This window comes from Biomphalaria glabrata, chromosome 11, assembly GCF_947242115.1.
Source record: "Biomphalaria glabrata chromosome 11, xgBioGlab47.1, whole genome shotgun sequence".
In the NCBI taxonomy this organism is placed as follows: domain Eukaryota; kingdom Metazoa; phylum Mollusca; class Gastropoda; family Planorbidae; genus Biomphalaria; species Biomphalaria glabrata.
In genome coordinates, this window is record NC_074721.1 from 39,588,065 (window position 1) to 39,610,630 (window position 22,566).

Genomic DNA, 22,566 nt, shown 5'->3' on the forward strand with positions numbered 1-22,566 from the left:
ATTTTGTTATCTCGCAATTTGTTGAATGGACTTTAAACTAATTCTATACTGAGCTTATACAAAGTGATTACTAATGTTATGAATAGTATAGCATCAAGGGAATGATTAAGTATCAGTGTGTATTTCACATGAGCCATAAACCAGTTGTGACCTGCATATTTTGCTACTTCTGATGCAAAGATGTCCTCTGGGGGTCCATTTTGTCTTCAACAGGGCTTTTCTTTTGGCCTTAAATGTATGCCTTGTGACCTTTGTGAGAGTTCTAAAGCTGTCTCAGAGGCCATCTGTTTTCTGATATGACAGGTAGGGCAAAGTGGTATTGAATTGATCTTTACAGCGATCTGGAGGTTGTGGCACCAAACTAAAACTCTACAGACATATTATAAGGTCTGCAGAGCTTGCGAAGACCTTCCTTCAGGGAACAGTACCAGGAAAAAGAAGAAGAGGCAGACAGAGAAAGCGATGGGAAGACAACATCAAAGAATGGAAATATTTCTCCAGACAAGAGTTTTACATGTACATAAAGTGCGCTATGATATCAATTTTAGTCCTTTACTTCTAAGACTAAAGGTGGCCTTTACCAGCTGGTACACTTTTTTTTTAGAGTGGTCCTCCTAGCAATGGAATTAATATTCTTCTGAAAGACCTAAGTATTACATACAAAGACTGCACCACAAATGAAGAGATTAATAATAGGATCACAATGGCAATAGGGCCACACGATGACTGCTAACTTATCAACTACAGTCGAAAAACGCTAAAAAAAATAATTTATGGTCATATCATTAAGGCATTCAGGGCTTGCAAAGATCATCCTTCAGGGAACAGTATCAGGAAAAAGAAGAGGCAGACAGAAAGCGATCAGAAGACAACATAATAAAATGGACTTGCCTGTTATTGAACGAGGTTCTATCCAAGGAGGAATGGAGAGAAAGATGGTTCACGCAATGCTTCAACAGATTAAGGGTTAGGTGAATGTGAAGGTTGGTGGCCAACAAAAACAAGAGTGTGTTGAAGCTCTCTTTTGGAATTGTGGGAGGAAGTCCCTGTAAATGGCTTCTCCCCTGTTTTTGCACTTCAGACCCCAGTCTACTAGTCAAATGGTGTATGTAACTCTGCTACAAATAAGACTATTTACTTAGATTAAGATCACAAAAAACAAAATGTAACTATTTAGTCCACTATTTTATTACAGAACTATGTAGCCTAATTTACTTTAAAAAATGGTTAAAGTCATAAATATTTCCTTGGTTATTAACAAAGTCAATTTTTTAAATATAAAATTCAATAGCATTAAGTTTCAATAAAGCAACTCCCACAAATTTTTGGTGATAATTTTTATAAATCTTTGCCTAGTCGGTCTATTTCTTCAATAATATATTTCATGTCTCCTTGGGTGCATGCTGGGTTGTGCAGAACAATGCGGAAGAAATTTACAAATCCTTTGGAAGACATTGGCTGGTAGCTTATCATTAAGGTGCCAGCTTCAACCATTCTTCTTTTTATCTCCGGAGCTACCTGACAAAGTAAAAAGGTTTAAGATTTATCTTTCATAAAGTTCTTTTTTTCTTTTCATCAATTGACTATTTATCCTTTTTTTTGTGTGTATAATACTTGTTTGATAAAAGCTGTTTCACAGCTTATTACAGTTTTATCCTAAGCAAATTTTTGTTGTTCTAAATAAGGGACTTGAACCAAGACCATTCATTAAAGAAGGCCTCAACACTGACAAGCAATGTTGCAACCTGTAGGCAATTAAGACCTGTGATGTGGCAACCAGCTTTTGGTCTAAAATGCCCACAGGTTGAGACGTAGGTCAGCATTCATGCCTTCTATGGTCTTGCTTGAACAGATGTGGTTAAATAACAGCAGTTTATACAAAAATTGTATATTTTGAATAGCCCAGTAGATAGACAGATAATGCATTCCATCAAAAAAATTATTCAACAACATTAAGAATGAGCCCAGACCCCAGAAGGGTCCACAGGCAAAGATGATGATGAGATGATTAAGAATGAAGCCATATACCAACAATGCACCTACTAAGGCAGAGATTGTATAACTGAAAGAGATAAACATATCATCTCCTTAAAGTTCAAAAACACAAAATATATTCAAGCTTGCTCTCAACTGAATACCCCATCAATGAAAGGAGAAGCTGTCAATTCTATGATGACTCTTGGCAGGACAAGGAAGAATTGTAAAAGTTTTGTTTTTCAGATGCTTTTTCAGAAATGAAGATTATTGCAACCTAGTCGCAATATCCCGCTGGAAGCCAAGGGATGGCAGGGGACAGGGTTTGAATCAAGATAAAACTCCATAGTGAAAAGAAACTGCCATCTATGGTTTGTAAAAAGTAAAGTTCCCCTTTCAGACCTTGTGGTCTATAGGGCAGATGATGTAAAGGTCATCTGTTTCTGTGGCCTACGGTTAACAAGGGTGCCATGTGGCCAGCACAACGTCCAACCGCCTTTACTTTTCCCTAACTAATGTCAGGTACCCATTAGAGCTGGGTGGACTCAGAGGCGTCCGAAGATCCCGAAATTAAAAATCCCAGTCTCCACCAGGATTCGAACCCTGGTCCCCAGTTCGGAAGCCAAGTGCTTTACCGCTCAACGGTGATTAATAATTGCCTAAGACTGAGAACTTATGAATGCTGACAGTCTATTTCTAAGTGTGGCTCCTAATGGTACGGTAGCTACAGTAATACTTTATTAAGCAGAAAATTGAACAAATTTAAAATGGTGAATGCAGTAGTAAAGAGACTCAATTATACCTTATGGATAGCCAGCCACCACTCTGGTGTCTCCTCTTGCCCTCTATATCTTTCTGGGATGTACCAGAAGGAGACACTGACACACTGAAACTAAAATAAACACAGTCTTATTATTATTATTATAGCTTTTATATAGCGCTACTTTCATGCTTATAGCATGCTCCGAGCGCTTTAGTCCAATCTCATTTGTGGACCAGTGGGGGGAGGGGGTATCTAGGAGTTGGTTTTCCGTGCTGCCTTTAGGTGCTCAGTAAACACAACTCTGCTCGAGTCGGGTGTCGAACCTCGAGCCCCCTTCTAGGTAGCCAAGACAAGCCAAGTTCAAGCGCACTTAGCCTCTCGACCACGCTTCCCACCAGACTTATAAGTCTTTATATTTTAAGCCAGACATATTTTCTAAGTCTCTATCTTTTAAGTTGGACATATTTTGTAAGTAAGTCTTTATACTTAAAGCAAAAAAAAAAAAATTAAATTAAAAAGATAAGTTATAAAGATAGAAAAAAAAATACAGACAGAAAAAAAACCCATTAAAAAACTGAAATAAAAAAAAGAAATGTAGTTTCACTCTAAGGTAGACCCTAAGCATAGCAGCCAATACAGAAAAAATGAGTCCATTTCTTTGAAGTATATTTGTGAAACATTAATGGTATAACAGACAGCAGGTAAAGAAAAGATTATTAAACTTACTTCTGGTAAAACTGGTCTAAACCCTGGACTTTTCTTTAACAGATCTACCATATACCTCACAAAAAAAAACAACAAATTCTATAAATCATACATGTATAAGAATAAAGATTGAAATTAAAAAGAAAATTTTCATTCTTAATTAAATTGCGTACATTAAGTTACGTAAAGAAAGATACCTTGCTTTTTCAAAAGCTTTGTTGATTCTATTCTCCATCCCAAGGTCTCCTATAGCCTTCCACAGGGTCCAAAGCTTCAAGACATCTACTTTCCTACCACACTGTATAGATTTATCTCCTGAAAATAGGAATCAGTTTTTGTGAAAACACAAAGTGAAATAGAAAACAATTTCCAAGGCATATATATGAGTAAAAGTCTGTTTGTAAAATGTTTTACATGTTTCGGATGTTCCTTCAGAGTTGAAGATAATTACTTCCTAGTCCAAACCTCCCGAAGGATGACAGGGGATGGGAGCGGGCAGGGTTTGAACCTGGGACCATAGATAAATCTGAACAACAGTCCAGCGCACAAACCGCATGACCAGGCAGCCATTTAGTATTAGGAGAAACACATTTTTTTTCTGCTGTAGATTGTTTCCTATCAAGACTTCTTCTAGCCAGCTTCAAAATGAATATAATCAAACTACTGACTACTGTGTCAGTTAAACTAATTGTTGAGTGGATTCCATCAAATTGTGGAAGCCTTACAAATGAAGAGAAATAGATGACTGATGCTTGCAGAGATGAGGATCTCCAACTCAATACATTGAGACTAAAGCTGTCACAAACATTAGTTATAAAATAAGTAGAAGAATATATCAACCCAAAATAAAATTATACCCAGTGGCTGTGTGGTTTGAGCTTTGGACCATTATCATGATTATCTCGAGTTCAAAATCTGCCTGTTACAGAACATTAAAGGATACTGGCACAGCAGAAGCTTATCTAAAATCACTTTCATGTTGAACATTGTGCTGAGACTATTCATTTAGAGCAGTGGTTCCCAAACTTTTTTGTCTCATAGACCTCTTGCCATGTTTTCTGGTTTTCAGTAGACCCCCTGCTTAACTTTAATTGCATTTTTGCTAATTTATCCACACCATTTTTTAAAACTAATTTCTAGCTGTAGTGAGTTGAAAAGTGAAAAAGTAATTTAAAGCTACATATCAGCTATAGGGATCTATCTTTTTTATTGATAAAATTAAAATTTAAAACAATAAAATGACAATTAATATTTATAACTGAAATCACCAAACACACTTTTTTGAATATTTTTTGCAGGTCTATCCTTCGTTATTATGTTTCATATAGGAATTTGTGGTTCTATGAAGTAGTCCTACAATCATTATTAAAAATTAATTAATTTTCCTTAAGTATCATTGTAAAAGCAAAAAGCTAGGGTGTATTTCTTGATCTTTCACATGTAGCTCAAATATTGGATTCAAGGAACTGTTTTCACTAACAGAAGAAGGGGCGAAGGTGAGTAACTGGCACATAAACCAGCGAACTTTGAGCAGGAGTGACTCATCAGCCTTGGCTTGCTACCCACCTCGCAGAAGAAAAACTACATTCAAAACTCTTCTGCCTTGCAACTATACCCAAACATTGGAAAGGTGGGTCAACCCTAAGGAAAAATAAGGAGACTGTGACCCTTGGGCAGTTTGCGTCACACAGCACTACACCCTGTCATAGCTTGTGACACTGCTGATCCCAAACTGTATATATGTCCTTTGCAAAGAAATTTGATAACTCATGCCACCGACGTGCCCTTGATCTGTATTGTCGATTAAAGAACTTCTTTTATTAATATCAGATTTAGGTTTGAGTTAAACATTTTTTTAACTACAGCTGGTAAAATCAATGTTTTACCTATAGTGTTCCTATAGTGTTATCCATATTTTGCTATAAGTAAAGAGATATTGTAAGAAGCTGACAAACCATCATCTTCTCTATATGATGTCAAAGAGAGATTTTGTGGGTGTATTCTGAAATTTATGTTTGAATAAAAAGTCACTTAGGCAGCTGCTTGTTTGACGAAGAAGGACTCTATCCCAGTCTACATTTTATTTGTTAAACATAAGTTACACGTAGACAAATTAAGCTTTTTAAATAAGTATTGAAATTAAATACAACAACTTTTCGTTTGAATAGCAGGATAAATATTTAAAGGATTAACTAAGGTACAAATCAGATATTAGCATATGAAAAAATTACATTAATAGGATGTAAAAATTAAAGTCATGACAGGCTTAAATGAAATCTATTACCGTAGATGCCCATGGACATCTCATGGACCCCCAATTTATTTTTTCACTTTTGTAGACCCCTTGGAAGTCTTCGTAGACCCCTGGGGTCGATATAGACCACTTTGGAATCACTGATTTAGAGCATGTGAATGAAATCAGGCAGTGTGGTATAAAGTCTGCATGTCCCTGTACAAGGAATAACCCATGTCTGAAACTACATCAGTTCCATCTTTCTCATATCTTTGTCCTCAATCATGAAAGAGACAATATTCTACCACAATGTGGTCTATTGTTTTGATGTCCTCTCTGTAGTGGCAGCATCTTGAGTCATAATTCTCTCTAAATTGCCCAAAGTACCGGGTGACTGGGAAATGACCAACTATGAAATGGGGCAGAACAGCCTGCTCCTCTTGCTTTAGCTGTCACCACGTATCTTGGGGTCTAGTATTTTCATCTGCCTCCCTACATATCTGCCCAATCTGACTTGTTCCAGTTATCTAACCAGATAGTCATTTCTCTTTCACAGACTAGAGCTCAAACACTTTTGTAGGAGAGTTGTGCATCAGGTACATGTGCCAGAAGGTAAGCAGCACTCCAGCAGCAGACAAGACAAATCCACACTCCAGTCTGTTTTTTTTGTGGAACAAAATGCTAAAAATATTTTACAAAAGTGCTTAAAAAAGAACTGGCTGTTTTAATCTTGAAAGAAAATCTGCCCAGAGAAAGGTTTACTGGGAAAAAAATAAATTTCAGGCTCCATATAAAGAACACTTTGATACACAAAACTGAACTATCAGTTTAACTCAACACAGCTAGATACAATACAATTTTTTAAAAAGTGGAATGCAAAAAGACAAATTGAAAAATAAATGTATACAAAACACTTTAAAAATCAAAGAAGAGAGAAATAACATGAGAAAGAGAGATGGAAGAGAAAAAAAAAGGCATTGTAAAATATTGAAAAAAAAGAAAAGTAACAAAAGATCATCAAATCACTGACCTATATCATAATTTGTATCATAAAACTTGTCAGCCTGGAATAAATATTCAGCTTTGGAACAATTAGCCTCTAGTAATATTGCCTTGAATAAAAGAAAATACAGAAAATAGAACAAATAAGCAACAAGTAATAGGGAATTAAAATAACAAAACAGTTGACATTAAGTTCTATTCTCTTTTGCTTCTAGTTAACAAAAACGTTGGCAGCAAGTAGCAGGAAATTAAAACAGTAAAACTCACTTTGTTTTTCACTAATAAAGCAGCACACTGGTGGGGGAGGCCACTCATCTTGTGAAAATTCCAGGACACCGAATCACATCTGATGGACAGAACAGTTCATTTTATGCAAACTACCTGGACGGCAGATCCTCTCTATGTCTATTAAGTTGGTAGGTGAAGTTTAAGATATAAATTCAAGATGAAATATATGTCAAGGACAAATTACACTTATGGTATGTGTTTAATTGTGCATTATGTCTAACAATATTCTATTATGTTCTGTCCACTCAAATAGTATTTATTAGAATTAAACAGGTGAAGGCCATGCCCTCTTTCAGAATTTATAATCCATTATTCAGATGCTGTAAAAGTCCTCTGTTTCTATAGCTCTCGATCAACATGGGTGTGATGTAGTCAGCAAAAGGAATAACCACCTTTATTTCCCCAAACTAATGTCAGTTACCCATTTAGAGTTGAATGGACCATGAAGCATCTTAAAAATTCCGAAATTCAAAATCACAGTCTAAACAGTAATATGAACTTAAGACCCTTTGGTTCAGAAGCCAAATGCTTTACCCCTCAACCACCACACCACAATACAAAAGTAAAGTAAAAAGTAAAGTTCCCCTTTCAGACCTTGTGATCTATGGTACAGATGATGTAACGATGTTATGTAATACATAAGAGAGGTATTAAAACCTTATCAGTCATGTATAAATGACATTGTATTTTCCCTTATCAAAAAATGTATTTAAGACACCACAGGACTGCAAAGTAAGGGGAGCTCACTTTGAATGTAAGTAATTTGATTACAGGATTGGAAGTTAGTCCTCACAATAAATGAGTTCCTAGCATAGTTTGTATAAAACTAATCCAAATATCTCTCACAATACCATTGCATCAAACTCTTCTGTGTAAAAAAAAAAAAAAAAGATAGCATCTGTATAAACTAATCAGTATATCCCTAAGCTAACCAGCATTTTTAAAAGCTAGCCAGCACAAATCTGAATAATTATCTAGGAAACAAAGAAGAAAATATCATAAACTAATAAAAAAAAAAGGCCAAAGGAAGCCAATATTCTGGATCAACTGAGCAGCACACGACAGCCCTATAATAACTTCCTTCCCTTCTGCTATGTTTTAATAGTTTTAAGAACTACTACTACTATCATGCCAACAAGAGCAAATAACTTGTATTTTTTTCAAGAAGAGGACTCACCCCTCTATTCCATATAAAAGATGACGGTGTTGTTTAGACAGGAGTACACCCCCACCATAGCAAGCCTGCAAGACAAAATACAACAACATTTCTGATGAAGACATTTTGGGAGTGCCAACCTGTTTTTTCTTTTTGGGTGTTAGTTTACAAGTCTGTTTTTATTAGCTTAAGTACTAAGCATCAAATCCAAAGATTATAGGTGCAAATCTGTCAAAAGCTTTATTCATAATTTTAGATTCAAAATGAAGCCTCTCTGTGTTTGCATAATTCTAAATGGATATATGGCATCCATTGGGGGGAGGTAAAGGTCTTTATTGGTTGTGGTGGTCACATTGTAACGCTACTGTTTAATGAGAATCATGAGTATATGAAATATGTTGTTTATTCACGGGGGTACTGTCATATACCAGTTTTAGAACCCTTGCAACATTTGGTGACCAGTAGTCACTTAACTATTCCGTGCGGTCAGCACGAGATTTTGATTGGTCAAGTAACTGACCACGAGGTGAACATCTCAGTTATTGTCAGACTCTCGTAGAGAGAGGAGTGCTATGGATATCCTTTACAGTGGAGTAATGTACATGTACTCAAGTTGTTATAATTGATTAGTATTCAGAATATATTTCTCTGGACATATAATGTGTGATGGCTGAAGTCGCCAATATCTTTTGTGATATATTATTGTGTCAATAAAATTATGTCTGCTACCAACGTGTCTATTAATGATTCTAAATATTGTGGTCGGAGAGTCCAGTATGTTAGTGTTCTCACGCACCTGCAAATCTAGTGCGTGTAAGAAAGTATTTAGTTAACAAGTCAGAGAACATTATAGCAGCACCAGAAGAGGTATCTTACAATGCACAGAGACATTCGCGTCATCATGCCTACAACAAGAACCTGGCTGTGACAGGTACCATTTTTGTTGGTCACATGATAAGAAATGCTCAATAAGGAGTCTACGCCATGATGTATTATGAGACAGACGTGTTAGTTCTGCAAGTCTAGTATGTTTTTATAATTGTATAAAGTGAATTCATTTTGGGTGTAAAATGCTTTTGATGTGATATATTCAAGTTATTGAGGGCTGAGATTGCCAACTTATGTTATCAATATTGTGTAATAAAATTCATGTCTGCAATCCCTGGAGTCTGTTGGTAAATCTACATGTTGTGTCTTGGCATTAAGATATTTAATTAGTAAAACAAGAACATTCTAACAAGGCCAGAAGAGGCCCTAATACAACTCAAGAACACTCACACCATTGAGTTGTGACAGACATAAAACCCAGATGAACAGTTGTTTTGGAAACAAATGAATTGTGGACCATTGGGAGTAGCATGCATGGTGAGACTGAATGTGTTGTTATATTCCTTTGTGAACCACAATTACATTATGTGAATTTAATGTTTTGGGTTTGTTGTATTAGAGAGTTAGTTGAAGTTTGTTGTTTTCTGGGAGTGGAAGAGTGCATTTGTTTTTGCTTTCACTAAGTTTTTTTTCTATAGTTATAAAACGTTTCTATAGTTATTAAGCCCCAAACTGTAACGGTACTGCCATTCCTTTGGAGAAGGGGGAACTGATGTGTGGGCAACATCATTTTAACCACAGCTAATGCACAGGCATTCATCTCATTTCCATGAGATGATCCATAGTCGCTTCACGACTGAAGGAGGCCAAAGAGTTATTAAGCTTTTCTATAGTTATTAAACTTTTTTATAATTATTTAAATTTTCTATAGTTATTAAGCTTGTTATTGCCTGGATAGTTGGAGTTTTTGTGGCTCATTTCATATGTTAGTTAGTGCAAATTGTTGATCTGCATTTGTCAAAGCCATGTTGTTTCTAAGAACAGCTACCAGCCTAGAAAAGATACTGACAACCATTAGCATGTTATTTGCTATGCTGGTCAGTTTAATCAAAGCAGATCACTAAATAATGTAAAAGCAACTCATTTAAAAACCGATTCAGAACTCATTATTTTTTAGGAAAAAGAAAAAATCAAAGAGTGTTGCTCAATAAGCAATGAGACAATCAACAATGGCTTTTTTTTTTGGTTACAGAGCATTGAATAGGCTCAGAATGCAATGGCCAACTTTCTTTTGTATAATGCTGTCAAGACCAAGATTCTTCTTCTTCTTCTAGCCAGCTTTTTGCTGATGAGCTCTTTTGCAGACTGTGCCAAGGAAAAATATTCCTACCCTACTCTAAATCCCAGGATTACACCATGGTGAGGTGTATACACCTATTGCCTTTCAAACTAGAAAGAGCCATAATGTCTTAATAATGAGTAAACCAATGCAAATAATTTTCATTAAATGTTTAATTCCTTTAAAAATCAAAGCCAATAAGCAAAGAGCTCTAAATACATTGTTATAAAATCTGTCAAATTTGTTCACTTACATCACAGTGCAGCCACATGTTGTAGCGACGACAAATATCCTGCAGCTCTGGTAAGGAATCAAAAGATCCCAGAACAGTGGAACCACAGGTCGCCATAACAAACATAGGTATGTAGCCCTGTCGATAGACAAATAGCATTAGCACCTCTTTGAATTTTTTTTTCAGGGAAAGACAAGAGAGATGACAAGAAAGCGAGTGCTGGAGATCATGACAGATACTGTCATAGAGAAACAGAGAGATAAAAACTGTAGCGATTTTAATTTGGTTTCAAAATAAAACTATAAAAATAAACTTAAAAAAAAAAGGAAAGTAAAAAAGAAACAAACTAATTATAAAAAGTCCTTTTAAAAAAAACAAACAAAGTTCCCTAAGGGAAAGAACTCAGCGCTTACAACTATATATCTCAATAATTTAGAAGTTATTTCCTTTATTTGATATCAAACCAAAATAATTAATTCATTTATTGGTTAAATTTTTAATTGGTTCATGTTTTGTTAGATACAATAAATAACTGTTTGAATTGCAACTTGTTCTGGGAATAGGTGTAGGAAAAATAGCGTGTACAAACTTTATACCAGACAGACAGAGTGAGTTGATATAAGCTTTGTTTAAAAAAAAAAAAAAGGTAAAAAAAAAAATGAATTAATAAAATAAAAAATTGTTTATATGCATCACTAAAATATTTTATTGATTACGGCTGTAAAAAAAAAACAACAACATATGCCAGAAGGGATCATACTAATTTTAATTTTTTTTTACCTCTGACTGATAGATACTGCATTACTCTTTCCACAATTTGATTAAAGCTTATAAACAAAAAAATGCAAATGTTTTGAAATTTTAGCTTTGAAAGACATCTGGATTTTATGAAGGACTGCTGCTACATTAAAACTGAAAATAAAGAAAAACATGATCACCTGTTCAATGTCTGCAACTACCTTCTGCTGTAGGTCGCCAGGTAGTACTCGGCCAGAGTTGTCTGTTAGTATGGTTACAACATTTTCCTCCCCTATGCCAAGGTAGTTGCCAGCTTTTTTTAGTGAGTAATGCCCCTGTAAATAAAATTATTTTTTTTGTTTTTTTTTTATAAAAAAAAATAATGATAATTCTAAACTGACCATTTAATGTGCCTGAGCCTATGGTGTCAGGATTGAATTTTAAACAAGCAATTAAATGAATATGATGATCACATGAAATAATAAACCAAAAATGTATGTCTTCATAACTTAACGGGGCAAATGAGTTAAGGTTTTTGTGAGCAATTATCAAGAGTCTACATTTCTGTTAGTTAATTAAGTAAGAATTCACTAAATGATTCAGCTTATTCTAGGCATTGAGGTTACTGCAATTTTCACAATATTAGCTCATGCTTCAGTCTATTAAAATTGAAAATATGCTTACTGATTTGACTCCTTATAGGTTTTGGGTTAGGGCTTAAAAATAAAAAATCAAATTTAATAAGAAAAATTTACATCTTCTGAAATGTAGCATCGCAAGCGGGGCAAGCCGTACAGTCCAACTTTTTTAATTTCAGGAAATCTGTTAAATCTTGCAATATGGAGAGCAAGCTGATTTGATGCAGAGCCACCTATAATACAAACAAACAACAGATTAATACTACTGAGTCCAAAGATAAAATGTTTGAGGACATGGTTGGTGGCTGAGTGGTAAAGCGCTTGGTTAAAAAACTGAGAAGTCTCAGGATTTTTAACTTAAGGGATTTTTAGGATGCCACTAAGTTCACCTTAAGTTGGGGAAAATAAAGGTGGTTGGTCATTGTGCTGGCCTAATGACACAAGGTCTGAAAGGGGAACTTTTAACTTTTTTTTTGGCAAGTTATTGTTTAAATAATTAGAAGTCAATAATCTCTTAAAGCAATAAATTCGATATGAAGGATAAAGATGTTTCAAAAACTTTTTTTTTCACTAATATAGAACTCACAAATCTTAAAAATATTTTAAGGGACTTAAGGAAAAGGTGTGGTGGCAGAACGGTAAACGGTCTTTCAAACTGAGGTCCCGGGTTTGAATCCTGAAGACTGGTATTTTTAATTCTGGGATCTTTGGTGCCTCTGAGTCTACCCAGCTTTAATGGGTACCTGACATTATTTGGGTAAATTAAAGGTGGGTGATCGTTGTGCTGGCCACATGACACCCTTCTTAACTGTGGGTCACAGAAACAGACGAGCTTTACACCATCTGCCCTATAGATTGCAAGGTCTGAAAGGGGAACTTAACATAGTTAACAGCTTCATCAACTGGAAGCACATGAGAATCACTTGCAAGCTTGACAAAAGATGCACCAACAAATGAAAGAAAGATAAAACATTGCAATTAAACCATTGATTTTTAAATGGCTGACACGCCACAACAGAGAATACTACTCTCCAGGGAAACTGAAAAAATAGATATACCACAGAAGAGACACATTGCAACCTGTCAATGCTATTCTTGGATGAGACTTCTCTGCCACAAGACATCTCCACAGAATAAAACCTAAATCATAACACGCATAAAGTTTTTCTCAAATAATGACATAAAACAAATTTTTTTTGTGTGTGAATCCAAATATAAAATATAGGAAATTTTACATTTGGAAGTTCTACAAAACAATGTGAACATTGAATCTTCTTTGCTCTACTTTACCTGGGCAAAAGAGACCCCCTCCATCATCAAAGCCTACAATGGATGTCAGCTTTTTAAACATGTAGTTTTCCATCAAGATAAAAACTGGACTTGTCTCATAAGTGTGCCTTAAAAAAAGCATGAAAGAAAAGTTAATTAAACTAAGATTGTAACTTTTTATATAAAAAAAATGACCATTTGGATATATTCAAGTTGGCAAATCTTTTTTTTCAGCACAGTTAAAGATTTTGTAGTTTTATCTTGATTTACTTATTTTTGGATTTCAAATTGTAAAGTTTTCTTAGAAGAAACATATTTTTTAGCACATAATTTTTAATGATTTGTAAATAAGATTTCAACAAATTTTTCTATTTTTCTCAATTTTCTGCCTAGACCTGACCTATATACGGTAGCTGTACTTCTATCTTATTAATAAGACTTTTAAGTCAAGAATCAATACCAATCTAAGATTTTAAAAGTAAAGTACCCCTTTCAGACCTTGCAATCTATAGGGCAGATGATGTTAAGGTTATCTGTTTTTTTGGCCAAAGGTTAAAAAGCAGGGTATCATGCCAGTATAATGACCAACTGCCTTAACATTCCCCAACTAAAGTCAGGTACCCATTAGAGTTGGTGGACTCAGTGCTCCCTAAAAATCCCAAAACGCAAAATCCCAGTTTCACTGAGATTCGAACCCAGGACTCAAGGTTTGGAAGCTAAGAGGTTAACCACTCAGCCAAAACGCCCCCAAACTAAGAATTAAAATGTGCTGATTCATACTTTTTTTTTTCATACTTGATCATTAAAGACGTAGAGTAATATTTTAAGAAGATAATTTCTTTCCTTTTTTCTATTTGAATTAAATTGTTTGGTTAGAAATTTGCCTTATAAGAAAATGTAATTATTTTCTATTTCCTTGTTCTTCATAAACAGTTCCTGAGAAATAGTTCTATTATGGGTTAATTCTATTATTAATTAATTACATATTTATTAAATGTGTAATTAATGTTTTAATCTATGTTTATTTATAAATGTTATAAAAATTAATAAGGTTGAAAAGAAGAATATTGTTATTCAATTTGTTTAGTTATTTAAATAATTCATTAAAAAATTTTTTTTAGGGACAATGAAACATAATTAGCACAACATTTATAAAATAATAGCACCATTGCAATACAGCCTTAGCAATATCAAAAACAAAACAGAATCTTATATACCAGTACTTAAATAAAATATAAGCAACTATTACAACTTTACCAGAGAAAGCAAAACAAAAAAACTAAAAACAAAAATAAAAAAAAAACAAAAACAAAAAACACTAAGTTCTAAAATGCACTTCAATAAAATATGTAACATGTATAATTAAAACAGGATTTTTATAAACCAAAAGAAAAGTTAGTGCCAGTGCTTTAATAAATAAATACCACTTTAAAAAAAGATTATAATAGGTTAAATATTGTTATGGTTAAAATTTTGCTAAAGCCATTTATTGCTCTACACAATAACAGAGTGTAGTTATTTTTAATTAGTTGCACCTTGAGGCTGCATTTTTTTTTTAAATTTTTGTTATGATAGCTACCTTAGAGAAAAACCAAAATTTTGACTATTATGCAAACATCTCAAAACATATACATTTGATGTAAATTATCATTTGATTTCATTGTTATATGCTGAGAATCTTGGACGCCAACTGCAGAACTAGAGAGCAGGATCCTAGCAATAGAATTGAAATGCTACGGAAAGATCCTAGGTATCACATAAAAAGACTGCATCACCAACAAAGAATTAGAAACAGGATTAATATAGTGATTGGACCCCACAATGACCTGCTAACTACTGTCAAAAAATTCAAATTAAAACTCCATGACCATATCACAAAGACCTTCCTTAAAGGAACAGTAACAGAAATAAGAAAAGAGGAAGACAGAGAAAGCAATGGGAAGACAGCAAAAAAGATATCGTATGCAAGGCAAAAGACAAAGAGAAATGGAGAAAGATGATCAACAGATCTTGTATGGTGCCCCAACCACCCAACAGACTAAAAATAGCTTTTAACTACTTCAAAATAGATGCAAAAACTTATGGTCTTCTCAACATGCACCCACGCTTTTTAAAATCAAGTATTCATATTGTATGCACATGCATAGCAACTATTTTTAAAACAAAGTGCTTATAGCAGTTCATGTTATGCATGAGCTTCTCTGAAAAGAAAAGTTGAAAACTAATTTTCTTCCTACTCAAAACGGAGATGATTACTTTACTGAGAGCAAAATTTGTATGTTTTATAAGAAAATTATCCTCATTTTCCAACAAAATTTGTAAAGAATGATAATGGTTTATTTTGGTTAATTCCTGTCACATTTGGGAATGAAATTTACGTGTGAATTAGTGTGTGATTGAATGTTTTGAATGATTGACTTAAAGAAGCTGCATTCATCATCTTGTTATCAAGTGCAATTTGTAATTAATAAATAAATTCTTAATAGTTAATAAGCAATTTTTAGTTGAATGAATTATTTATCATTTACCATGACACAGATATACAAAAAATAATTAGGGAAAATCTAATTGCTCGAAAAAGGGGGGGGGTCAAAATTTCCATCCACACAAACAACCGAAAAAAACAAAAACACAAGAAAATATTGGATTATAAACCCAGTTTAGATAATAATGAACCCAAACTTAGCAAATGTAATAAAAGAAATCCTATCCAAGAATTTAATAAAAAAAAAAAATGAAATTAAATAAAAAGTGAGTTTATGTATTTGAAAATTTCCTCTAAAAAAAAGGGAAATAGGTCTTACTACATTCTGTCTTGAACATAATCTGGAACATATCAATTTTCAATACATATGTTTAGTAACAATTAATATTTACATACGTCTTTCTTATACATTTTCTGCTTCTACTGACTTATCTATTTAAAACGTTATAGCATTTTACACCGTACACTCAATAACATACAGAAATTTTCTTTGGAATAATAAGGCTTATTATTATGACTATAACAATCACACTTGCTCTATGACTAGGCCAAAGAAAAAAGGAAACACTTAAATACTTGTAAACAAATGTATTAAGCCTACAAACAACAATGGTCAACATTATTTACTTATAAAAAAAAAAGTTTTTTTTTAATTTAAAAAAAAAGATATTATTACATGTTTGAGTTGACAGCATCTGTGACCCATGACCCTGCTTGAGAGTATGGATCTAGCCCAGAAAACAACAGATTGAAAAAGTATGGATGACCTGAGGAGATTTCAACAATAACATATAATGACATGATTTTGACACAAGGGTTTCAAGTTGATAAAATAAACATACATATTTGTTTGTTTGTTTAGAGTTGACAACTGATAGATACCCTTAAACACCTAAAAATGTTGAACTAAAATAAATCTTATGTAAAAGAAGTCACATCCCATAATCAGACAGATGCTCCTATTATGTCTAAGATAATGTACAAACTATGTTTCTTATTATGGCGGCAAAGTTGGCAATGATTCCTATTATAGAAGTTCACTAACTATTCAGCTGACAACAGTGAGTTTGTGAAAAGAGAGTGTGAAAAAAAAGCATGAAAGAAAAGTTAATTAAACTAAGAGTGTAACTTTTTATTAATAAAAAAAAAACCAGACCGTTTAGATATATTCAAGTTGGTAAGGTTGTTTTTTTTTTCTATTTTTTTTCTTAGAAGAAATAAATTTTTTAGCAGATAATTCTTAATGAATTGTCAACAATCGTAGACAGACACATAGCTGCCAGGATGAAAGATTTGTATTTCTCTAGCCACTAAAGGCAGGCTTATAACCCCTTCCTGATACACAGACATGCATGCACAAACACGAGTATGAGAAGATTGAGTAAAACACAGCCATGGTTTTTTACTATTTTTCCCATAACTACCTGTTTTAACACTGTATTTGATTATTTTGGTTAGCTCGTCAAGAATGGCAGCATGTGTTGATGGGTTGGCTTTTATCTCAAAGTCTATTAGAGTCTATTAAAAACAAAATTGAATCCTTTTCAGAGATAAATGTTTCATTAATTTATCAAAATTGTATAAATACTCCTAATTACATTTTAGTATTATACTATATTTCAATGTTGGATTATTTACAATTTTATATTATAAAAATTTCTTGTTATAGTAATGAAGATAATGGACGTGTGATTTTTACAATAAAATTATAGAAAAATTAATACAATTACAAATTATACTACACTTTCAAACTTTACAGTAAGTCAGAACTGAATAGCAATTTATAATCAACAAATTTTCTTCATTTTCGCCCCATAATCCCTTTCAAACCTTAAGGTCCTCAGGTTGCTTGAACTCAAACACAGGATTTCCTCTGTTAGTCCCCTTAACAAATGCCTCTTCTGTGATGAGTTTATGAACAGCACCAAGAAAGCCCTCTACATCTAAATCAGTGAAGGTCTGACCTAAAATATTTTTTAGGAAGATCATTACACTCTAGTGGGGAGGAAGAAAGCAGTACACAGAAAACATTTTTTTAAAAAAAAAGGAGGTGGAGGGAGGGGTCATCAGTTATAATTTTAAAAATATACTCCACAATAAAAAAAAATAAAAAATAGTTGTCCTAAAGACATTGTGTTTTTAGCTTCCCTTATCTTGGCCTGTAGAAAAAGCTTTTCAGTGGTGTTGGACTTGAATTGAAAGGTTTAGGTCTAATTATTTTTTTTACAAAACTGTCTATCTGGTCACAAGTTTGAACATGTCTTTTCTCCCATTTACAATTCTGAGATTAAGTTAAAACTCTTGCACAATTATTCATTGAACCCGAAAAGACATGAATCAATAAGAAAAATTAAACAACGAGTTAATTAATTGTTGGTGATTAATTCTTTTGTTAGATTTTGAAATAAGAGAAATAAAGCTAATTAATGAGAGATGTGGATATATATATATATATGGATTTAGTCCCCTTTTAACATTTAGACACTTTTTTTCTCTCCAATTTCCCATTCACTGTTAAGTTGAAATTTTCCATAATTATTCATAGTCTATAGCAACACATGAACCAATCCAAAAATTAGCCAATCATTTAGTAGTAGGAGTAAAGTTCCCCTTTCAAACCTTGCGATACATAATATAGGGCAGATGATGTTATGGTCATCTGTTTCTTTGGCCAACAGTTAATGAGAAGGGTGTCATGTGGCCAGCACAAAGATTAACCGTCTTTACTTTCCCAAACTTAAGTTAGGTACCCATTAGAGTTGTGTGGACTCAGGGGCGCCCTAAAAATCATGAAATTTAAAATCCAAGTTTTCACAGAGATTCGAACCCAGGACCCCAGGTTCGGAAGCCAAGTATTCTATTTTCTATTGCTTGTTTTTCTATTTTTTTGTCTACATTTTGCAACAACTCAAAACAACTTTGGGAGCCACTAATTCTATGTAGTGCCAGTATATCTTAAATATGTATTTCATATTTAAAATCTTCGAAGAAGCTCAGAATCAAGTGAAAAAGTAAAAGTTTACAACTCAACATAAAAACTTGGATAGCACTAATATCTAGACACATTTGAAGACTGCTCACTACTATACCTCTGCCGTCTTGGAGGAGAATAATGCTTACAATGTCAACAAATATTTTTTTTACAAAAAAAATTATTATAGAATTATTTTTTTTTTAAATTTGAAGTTCAATGAATAAAACTTCTTTGTGCTGATAATAATTCTAGTGTAGGTTAGGAGCCAACTGGTAATTATAACCCTAAAAATGAACTATTACAAAATATCCATCAACTACATTTATTGTATAACTCTTTGAGTTTGAGTATCAACAATCACTATTACTTGAACAATGTTTCTCAAACTGGGGTGCTAGAGGGTCACGATGTTCTAATAATAAGGATGTGAAAATTGATTTTTACAAGTATCAAAAAAATCTATAGGAATTGAGATGTAACTATTAATACATATTTAAGTATTGAAATTCCAAGACTGTTCTCTTGCAGAAGACATTTCATTTGCCAGTGCGATTCTGTCTTTCCCCAATCAGAACAGTAAAATTTTCACTGAGCACCCAACACCATTCTAGTGATGTCTTATTCAAGCACACTACAAAAAGATGACTTTATGGTGATCAAAAATATGACAGATGGTCATGTGCTAATGTGCCTTGGTAGTCTCTCACATTTAAGTATTGACTCTACCTGAGCCCTTCTTTATTTGACATAAACTCTTTTTAATCTGATGAAATTTTTGCTGTGGACAATAGGAGAAGGCATATTTTAAGGAAAAAAGCAAGAAAATAGCTACCTCACTAGGAAGCTTAAAGTGCTGAGACAAACTCCCTAACTAAATGAGATTAGGGAACATGGACATTTTTTTTTCTGTGGATGGTTAAGAAACATTGACTTAAAATATAATTTTAAACATGACAAGATGCTGGCTTACCTTCTACAGACATTTTTGTGGATAGATCTAAATGAAAAGTATTTCCAGACTCTAGATTTCTGTAGAATAAAGAGAAAGGTTGACACTAGTCCAGAAACTCTATGGCAATGAAAGTTTAGAACTACTTTCTAGAAATGGATAATCAGAGTCTGTACAGTCTCAAAGTGATTTTGATTATATAAATTCTATGGGTGACTTTTGGAATAAAACATAAATAATTTATACTCTAGATTTTAGGGTTGCAGAGGATAGTATTTTTTATATCCAGCCAGAGAAGGATTTAGCAAGATAGTAAAATGAAACATCTGACCGGATACCATACCTACATCTCTAGTAAATAGCTAGTTTTACTGAATATTTTGGAAAACTTTAAAATAATATACCTATGTTGATTATTATTTTTATTTTTTTCACCTTATTGTTTTACACTATCATTGATTGATGAATTTAAGTTGATTAGCATTTATTAACAAACATTTTCAGGTGTGTAAAAAATGGAATAAACCTCAAATATCCCGTTTATTAATGTAAGTACTAGATCCATGGGTTTCTAATAAAATAGTTTGAGGTCAATTTAATTTTGTTTTTGCACCTTTTCAGTAGTATGGCCTGCGACACGAGTATTGGAAATTAAAATGGCCAGCAGAATGGATTAGGTTGGGCATCACTGCCCTAGATGATATCAATCTAGGTTCCAGCCTATATAGGCCTAGGGCTACAATTATTACTCAAAATACTAGATCTTATCTTATCCCATGAAATACAGGCATTACTTCAAAAAATAGGATGATTACATCCTACACATATTCCTAGGTCAATCAAGTCATGCATGTTAAACAATGACTTAAATTCTGCCAAGTCATTGGTTTTCCTGGCTGACTTATGCAACCCATTTCATGCTCTAATAGCACTAGAGAAGAAGGATTTGTCCTAGCATATGGAATGAGGAATGTACCTTTATCTTTGTGTCTTTCTGAGTATTTTATTAGGTATTTGTTTTTGTATTTGAAGATTATGAATTAGTTACAGTTTCTAGACCTATATATTTTATCTTCTTATCTTATAAAATACAGACATTACTTAAAAAAAGATGATTACATATACATCCTATGTGTGTTCCTAGGTCATATCATATTTTTTTTATATAATATAAGCCCTATTATTATTATATTTATAAGTATAGTATTGCCTACATATAGGATAGGTTTGTCATAATTAATAATATTTTAATATAGATCTAGATTATTCTAGATCTGTATATTAATTATTATATATATTTGAAAAATCTTTTACTTTAATTTAATATTAATATAATATTATTAGTACCTATTCTTTTTTCTAGTCACTATATAGTATAATATACGAGTCTAGATTATGTATCTAAATCAAATATAGAACAGAAAGTCTAACTTAGTAACTTTCCCATGACTATAGATAATAGAGTAATAGAGTCTAGAACTCTAGAAGATTAGCCTATGAGTATGAGTTATGAGTATGAATCCAATATACAATGACTATAGAGTCTAGATTAGCCTATGCCCTATAGTATTAGTTACTAGATCTATATTTAATTTATTACATATAGAATCTAGAATCTATTCTAGTAAAATCTAGTCAACATAGTCATACTGAACTGATCTCGAGTCATACTCATAGTGAGTCTAAGTCTCAGTAATTTTTATTTAAATTAGTAAACAAAGTTACTATTAATTGAGTACCATACCTATTAGTTTAACATAATTATTGTCTATTCTAGTTAGATCTAGTAGTTAGAGTTAGGCTGAATTACATACTGGATAGACTCGGGGCCTTTTCCTTTGATTGAATTGAAGAATGTTACTATTGTTACTCTTACTATAACTAAGTCTTACTGTTACACAAGTGAATGGATGTTTTACCCTAACTTGATCTACTGCACTTAAGATCTATTAATCTAGACTAGGCTATCATCATAATCAGGTTCGTTGCTTTCAATCTAGATCTAGAATAATCTAGAAATAATCTAGATCTAGTGAGATCTAGAATGGTATCTCTCGACTACTCGTCTACTGCCACACCCACTCCCTAAACTCGTACCCAGACATTTTCGATTTCTTTTTTTTACAAATTCAATTTTGCTTTAAACTAGATTTATAGGTCAGGGAACCGTTTAACACCCCCCCCTTTTCCGCCCCCAAACAACCTTGTTCGGTGGCATGATTTAAATTAGAATGTTAAAATTTGATAGATACTAGCTGATACCCGTGCTAAGCTACGGTTGAACTAGATTACAGAGTCTAGTTGGTATAGGTTTATTTGACCGGAGTACTTTTTCATCCTTTAGTAGCACGACCTGCATTATACCGAGACCAGATTACATTACACCCTCTGAACTTGATGCTATCGTTTGTTTCGAGCGTGTCTTAGTAGGGGCCTACACAGTATGACTTGTCCAGATATCTGTCCTTCAAAGGCTTGAAAATTAGAAGTAGGCCTACCAATAAGACGTTAGAGACCCCCCACCAAAAAAAAAATAAATAAATCTTGCACTGCGCAAATGTGAACTCCTTGTTGATTTGTGCTTTTTGTTAAAGTTAATAAGATATCAGATTACAGGGTAGTGCCTACTAGTGCCAGTGACACCCATCCCTCATTCTTTTCTATAGTTTGGAGAGATTTAGTTGAAATCTAGTTGAAGAGTGATTTTGAATTTAGGAATTTTTAGCATCCAACCAAGGAAGCATGGTGGCTGAGTGGTAAAGCGCTTAGCTTCTGAACCAGGGGTCCTGTGTTCAAATCCTGGGAATTATAATTTCAGGATCTTTGGGTGCCTCTGAGTCCACCCAGCTCTATTGAGTACCTGACATTAGATGGGGAATTCTGATGTTCATTCTGAAAATATTGATACCTGCCTTTTTACCTGCCTGGGTGGACCACTTCGGGGGCAGATTTTGTGTTTGTGTTTCCACACAAACTGTCTTTGTAACCTTGTT

General features: G+C 33.4%; 1 protein-coding gene across 4 annotated transcripts; it reads right to left on the minus strand.

The window, feature by feature from the left end:
- Positions 1-1,169: 1,169 nt before the first annotated feature.
- On the minus strand, positions 1,170-21,681 carry LOC106054971 (cysteine sulfinic acid decarboxylase-like). Of its 4 annotated transcripts, none has more exons than XM_056004749.1 (16): positions 21,493-21,681; positions 19,595-19,653; positions 17,481-17,614; positions 17,075-17,168; positions 16,327-16,417; positions 13,187-13,293; positions 12,014-12,129; positions 11,459-11,593; positions 10,542-10,658; positions 8,143-8,207; positions 6,945-7,023; positions 6,706-6,787; positions 3,640-3,757; positions 3,464-3,518; positions 2,777-2,866; positions 1,170-1,518 (listed from the first exon to the last, which is right to left on the minus strand). In XM_056004749.1, exons 2-16 carry the CDS (start codon positions 19,605-19,607, stop codon positions 1,339-1,341), a joined length of 1,476 nt encoding a protein of 491 aa, XP_055860724.1. In that variant the 5' UTR covers positions 19,608-19,653; positions 21,493-21,681; the 3' UTR covers positions 1,170-1,338. The 4 variants fall into 4 exon arrangements, with proteins under 4 accessions (XP_055860724.1, XP_055860723.1, XP_055860722.1 ...); XM_056004748.1 differs by having other exon boundaries at positions 21,466-21,681; XM_056004747.1 differs by having other exon boundaries at positions 21,388-21,681.
- Between the last annotated feature and the right edge of the window lie 885 nt (positions 21,682-22,566).

What these genes read in the sequence shown, in the direction of transcription:
- LOC106054971 (XM_056004749.1), bottom strand. An exon ending in TAGTTGCAGACATTGAACAG is followed by an intron (nt 10,659 to 11,458) that starts GTGATCATGTTT and finishes GTCTATCGACAG; the next exon opens with GGCTACATACCTATGTTTGT. An exon ending in TTAGACCAGTTTTACCAGAA is followed by an intron (nt 2,867 to 3,463) that starts GTAAGTTTAATA and finishes TGTTTATTTTAG; the next exon opens with TTTCAGTGTGTCAGTGTCTC.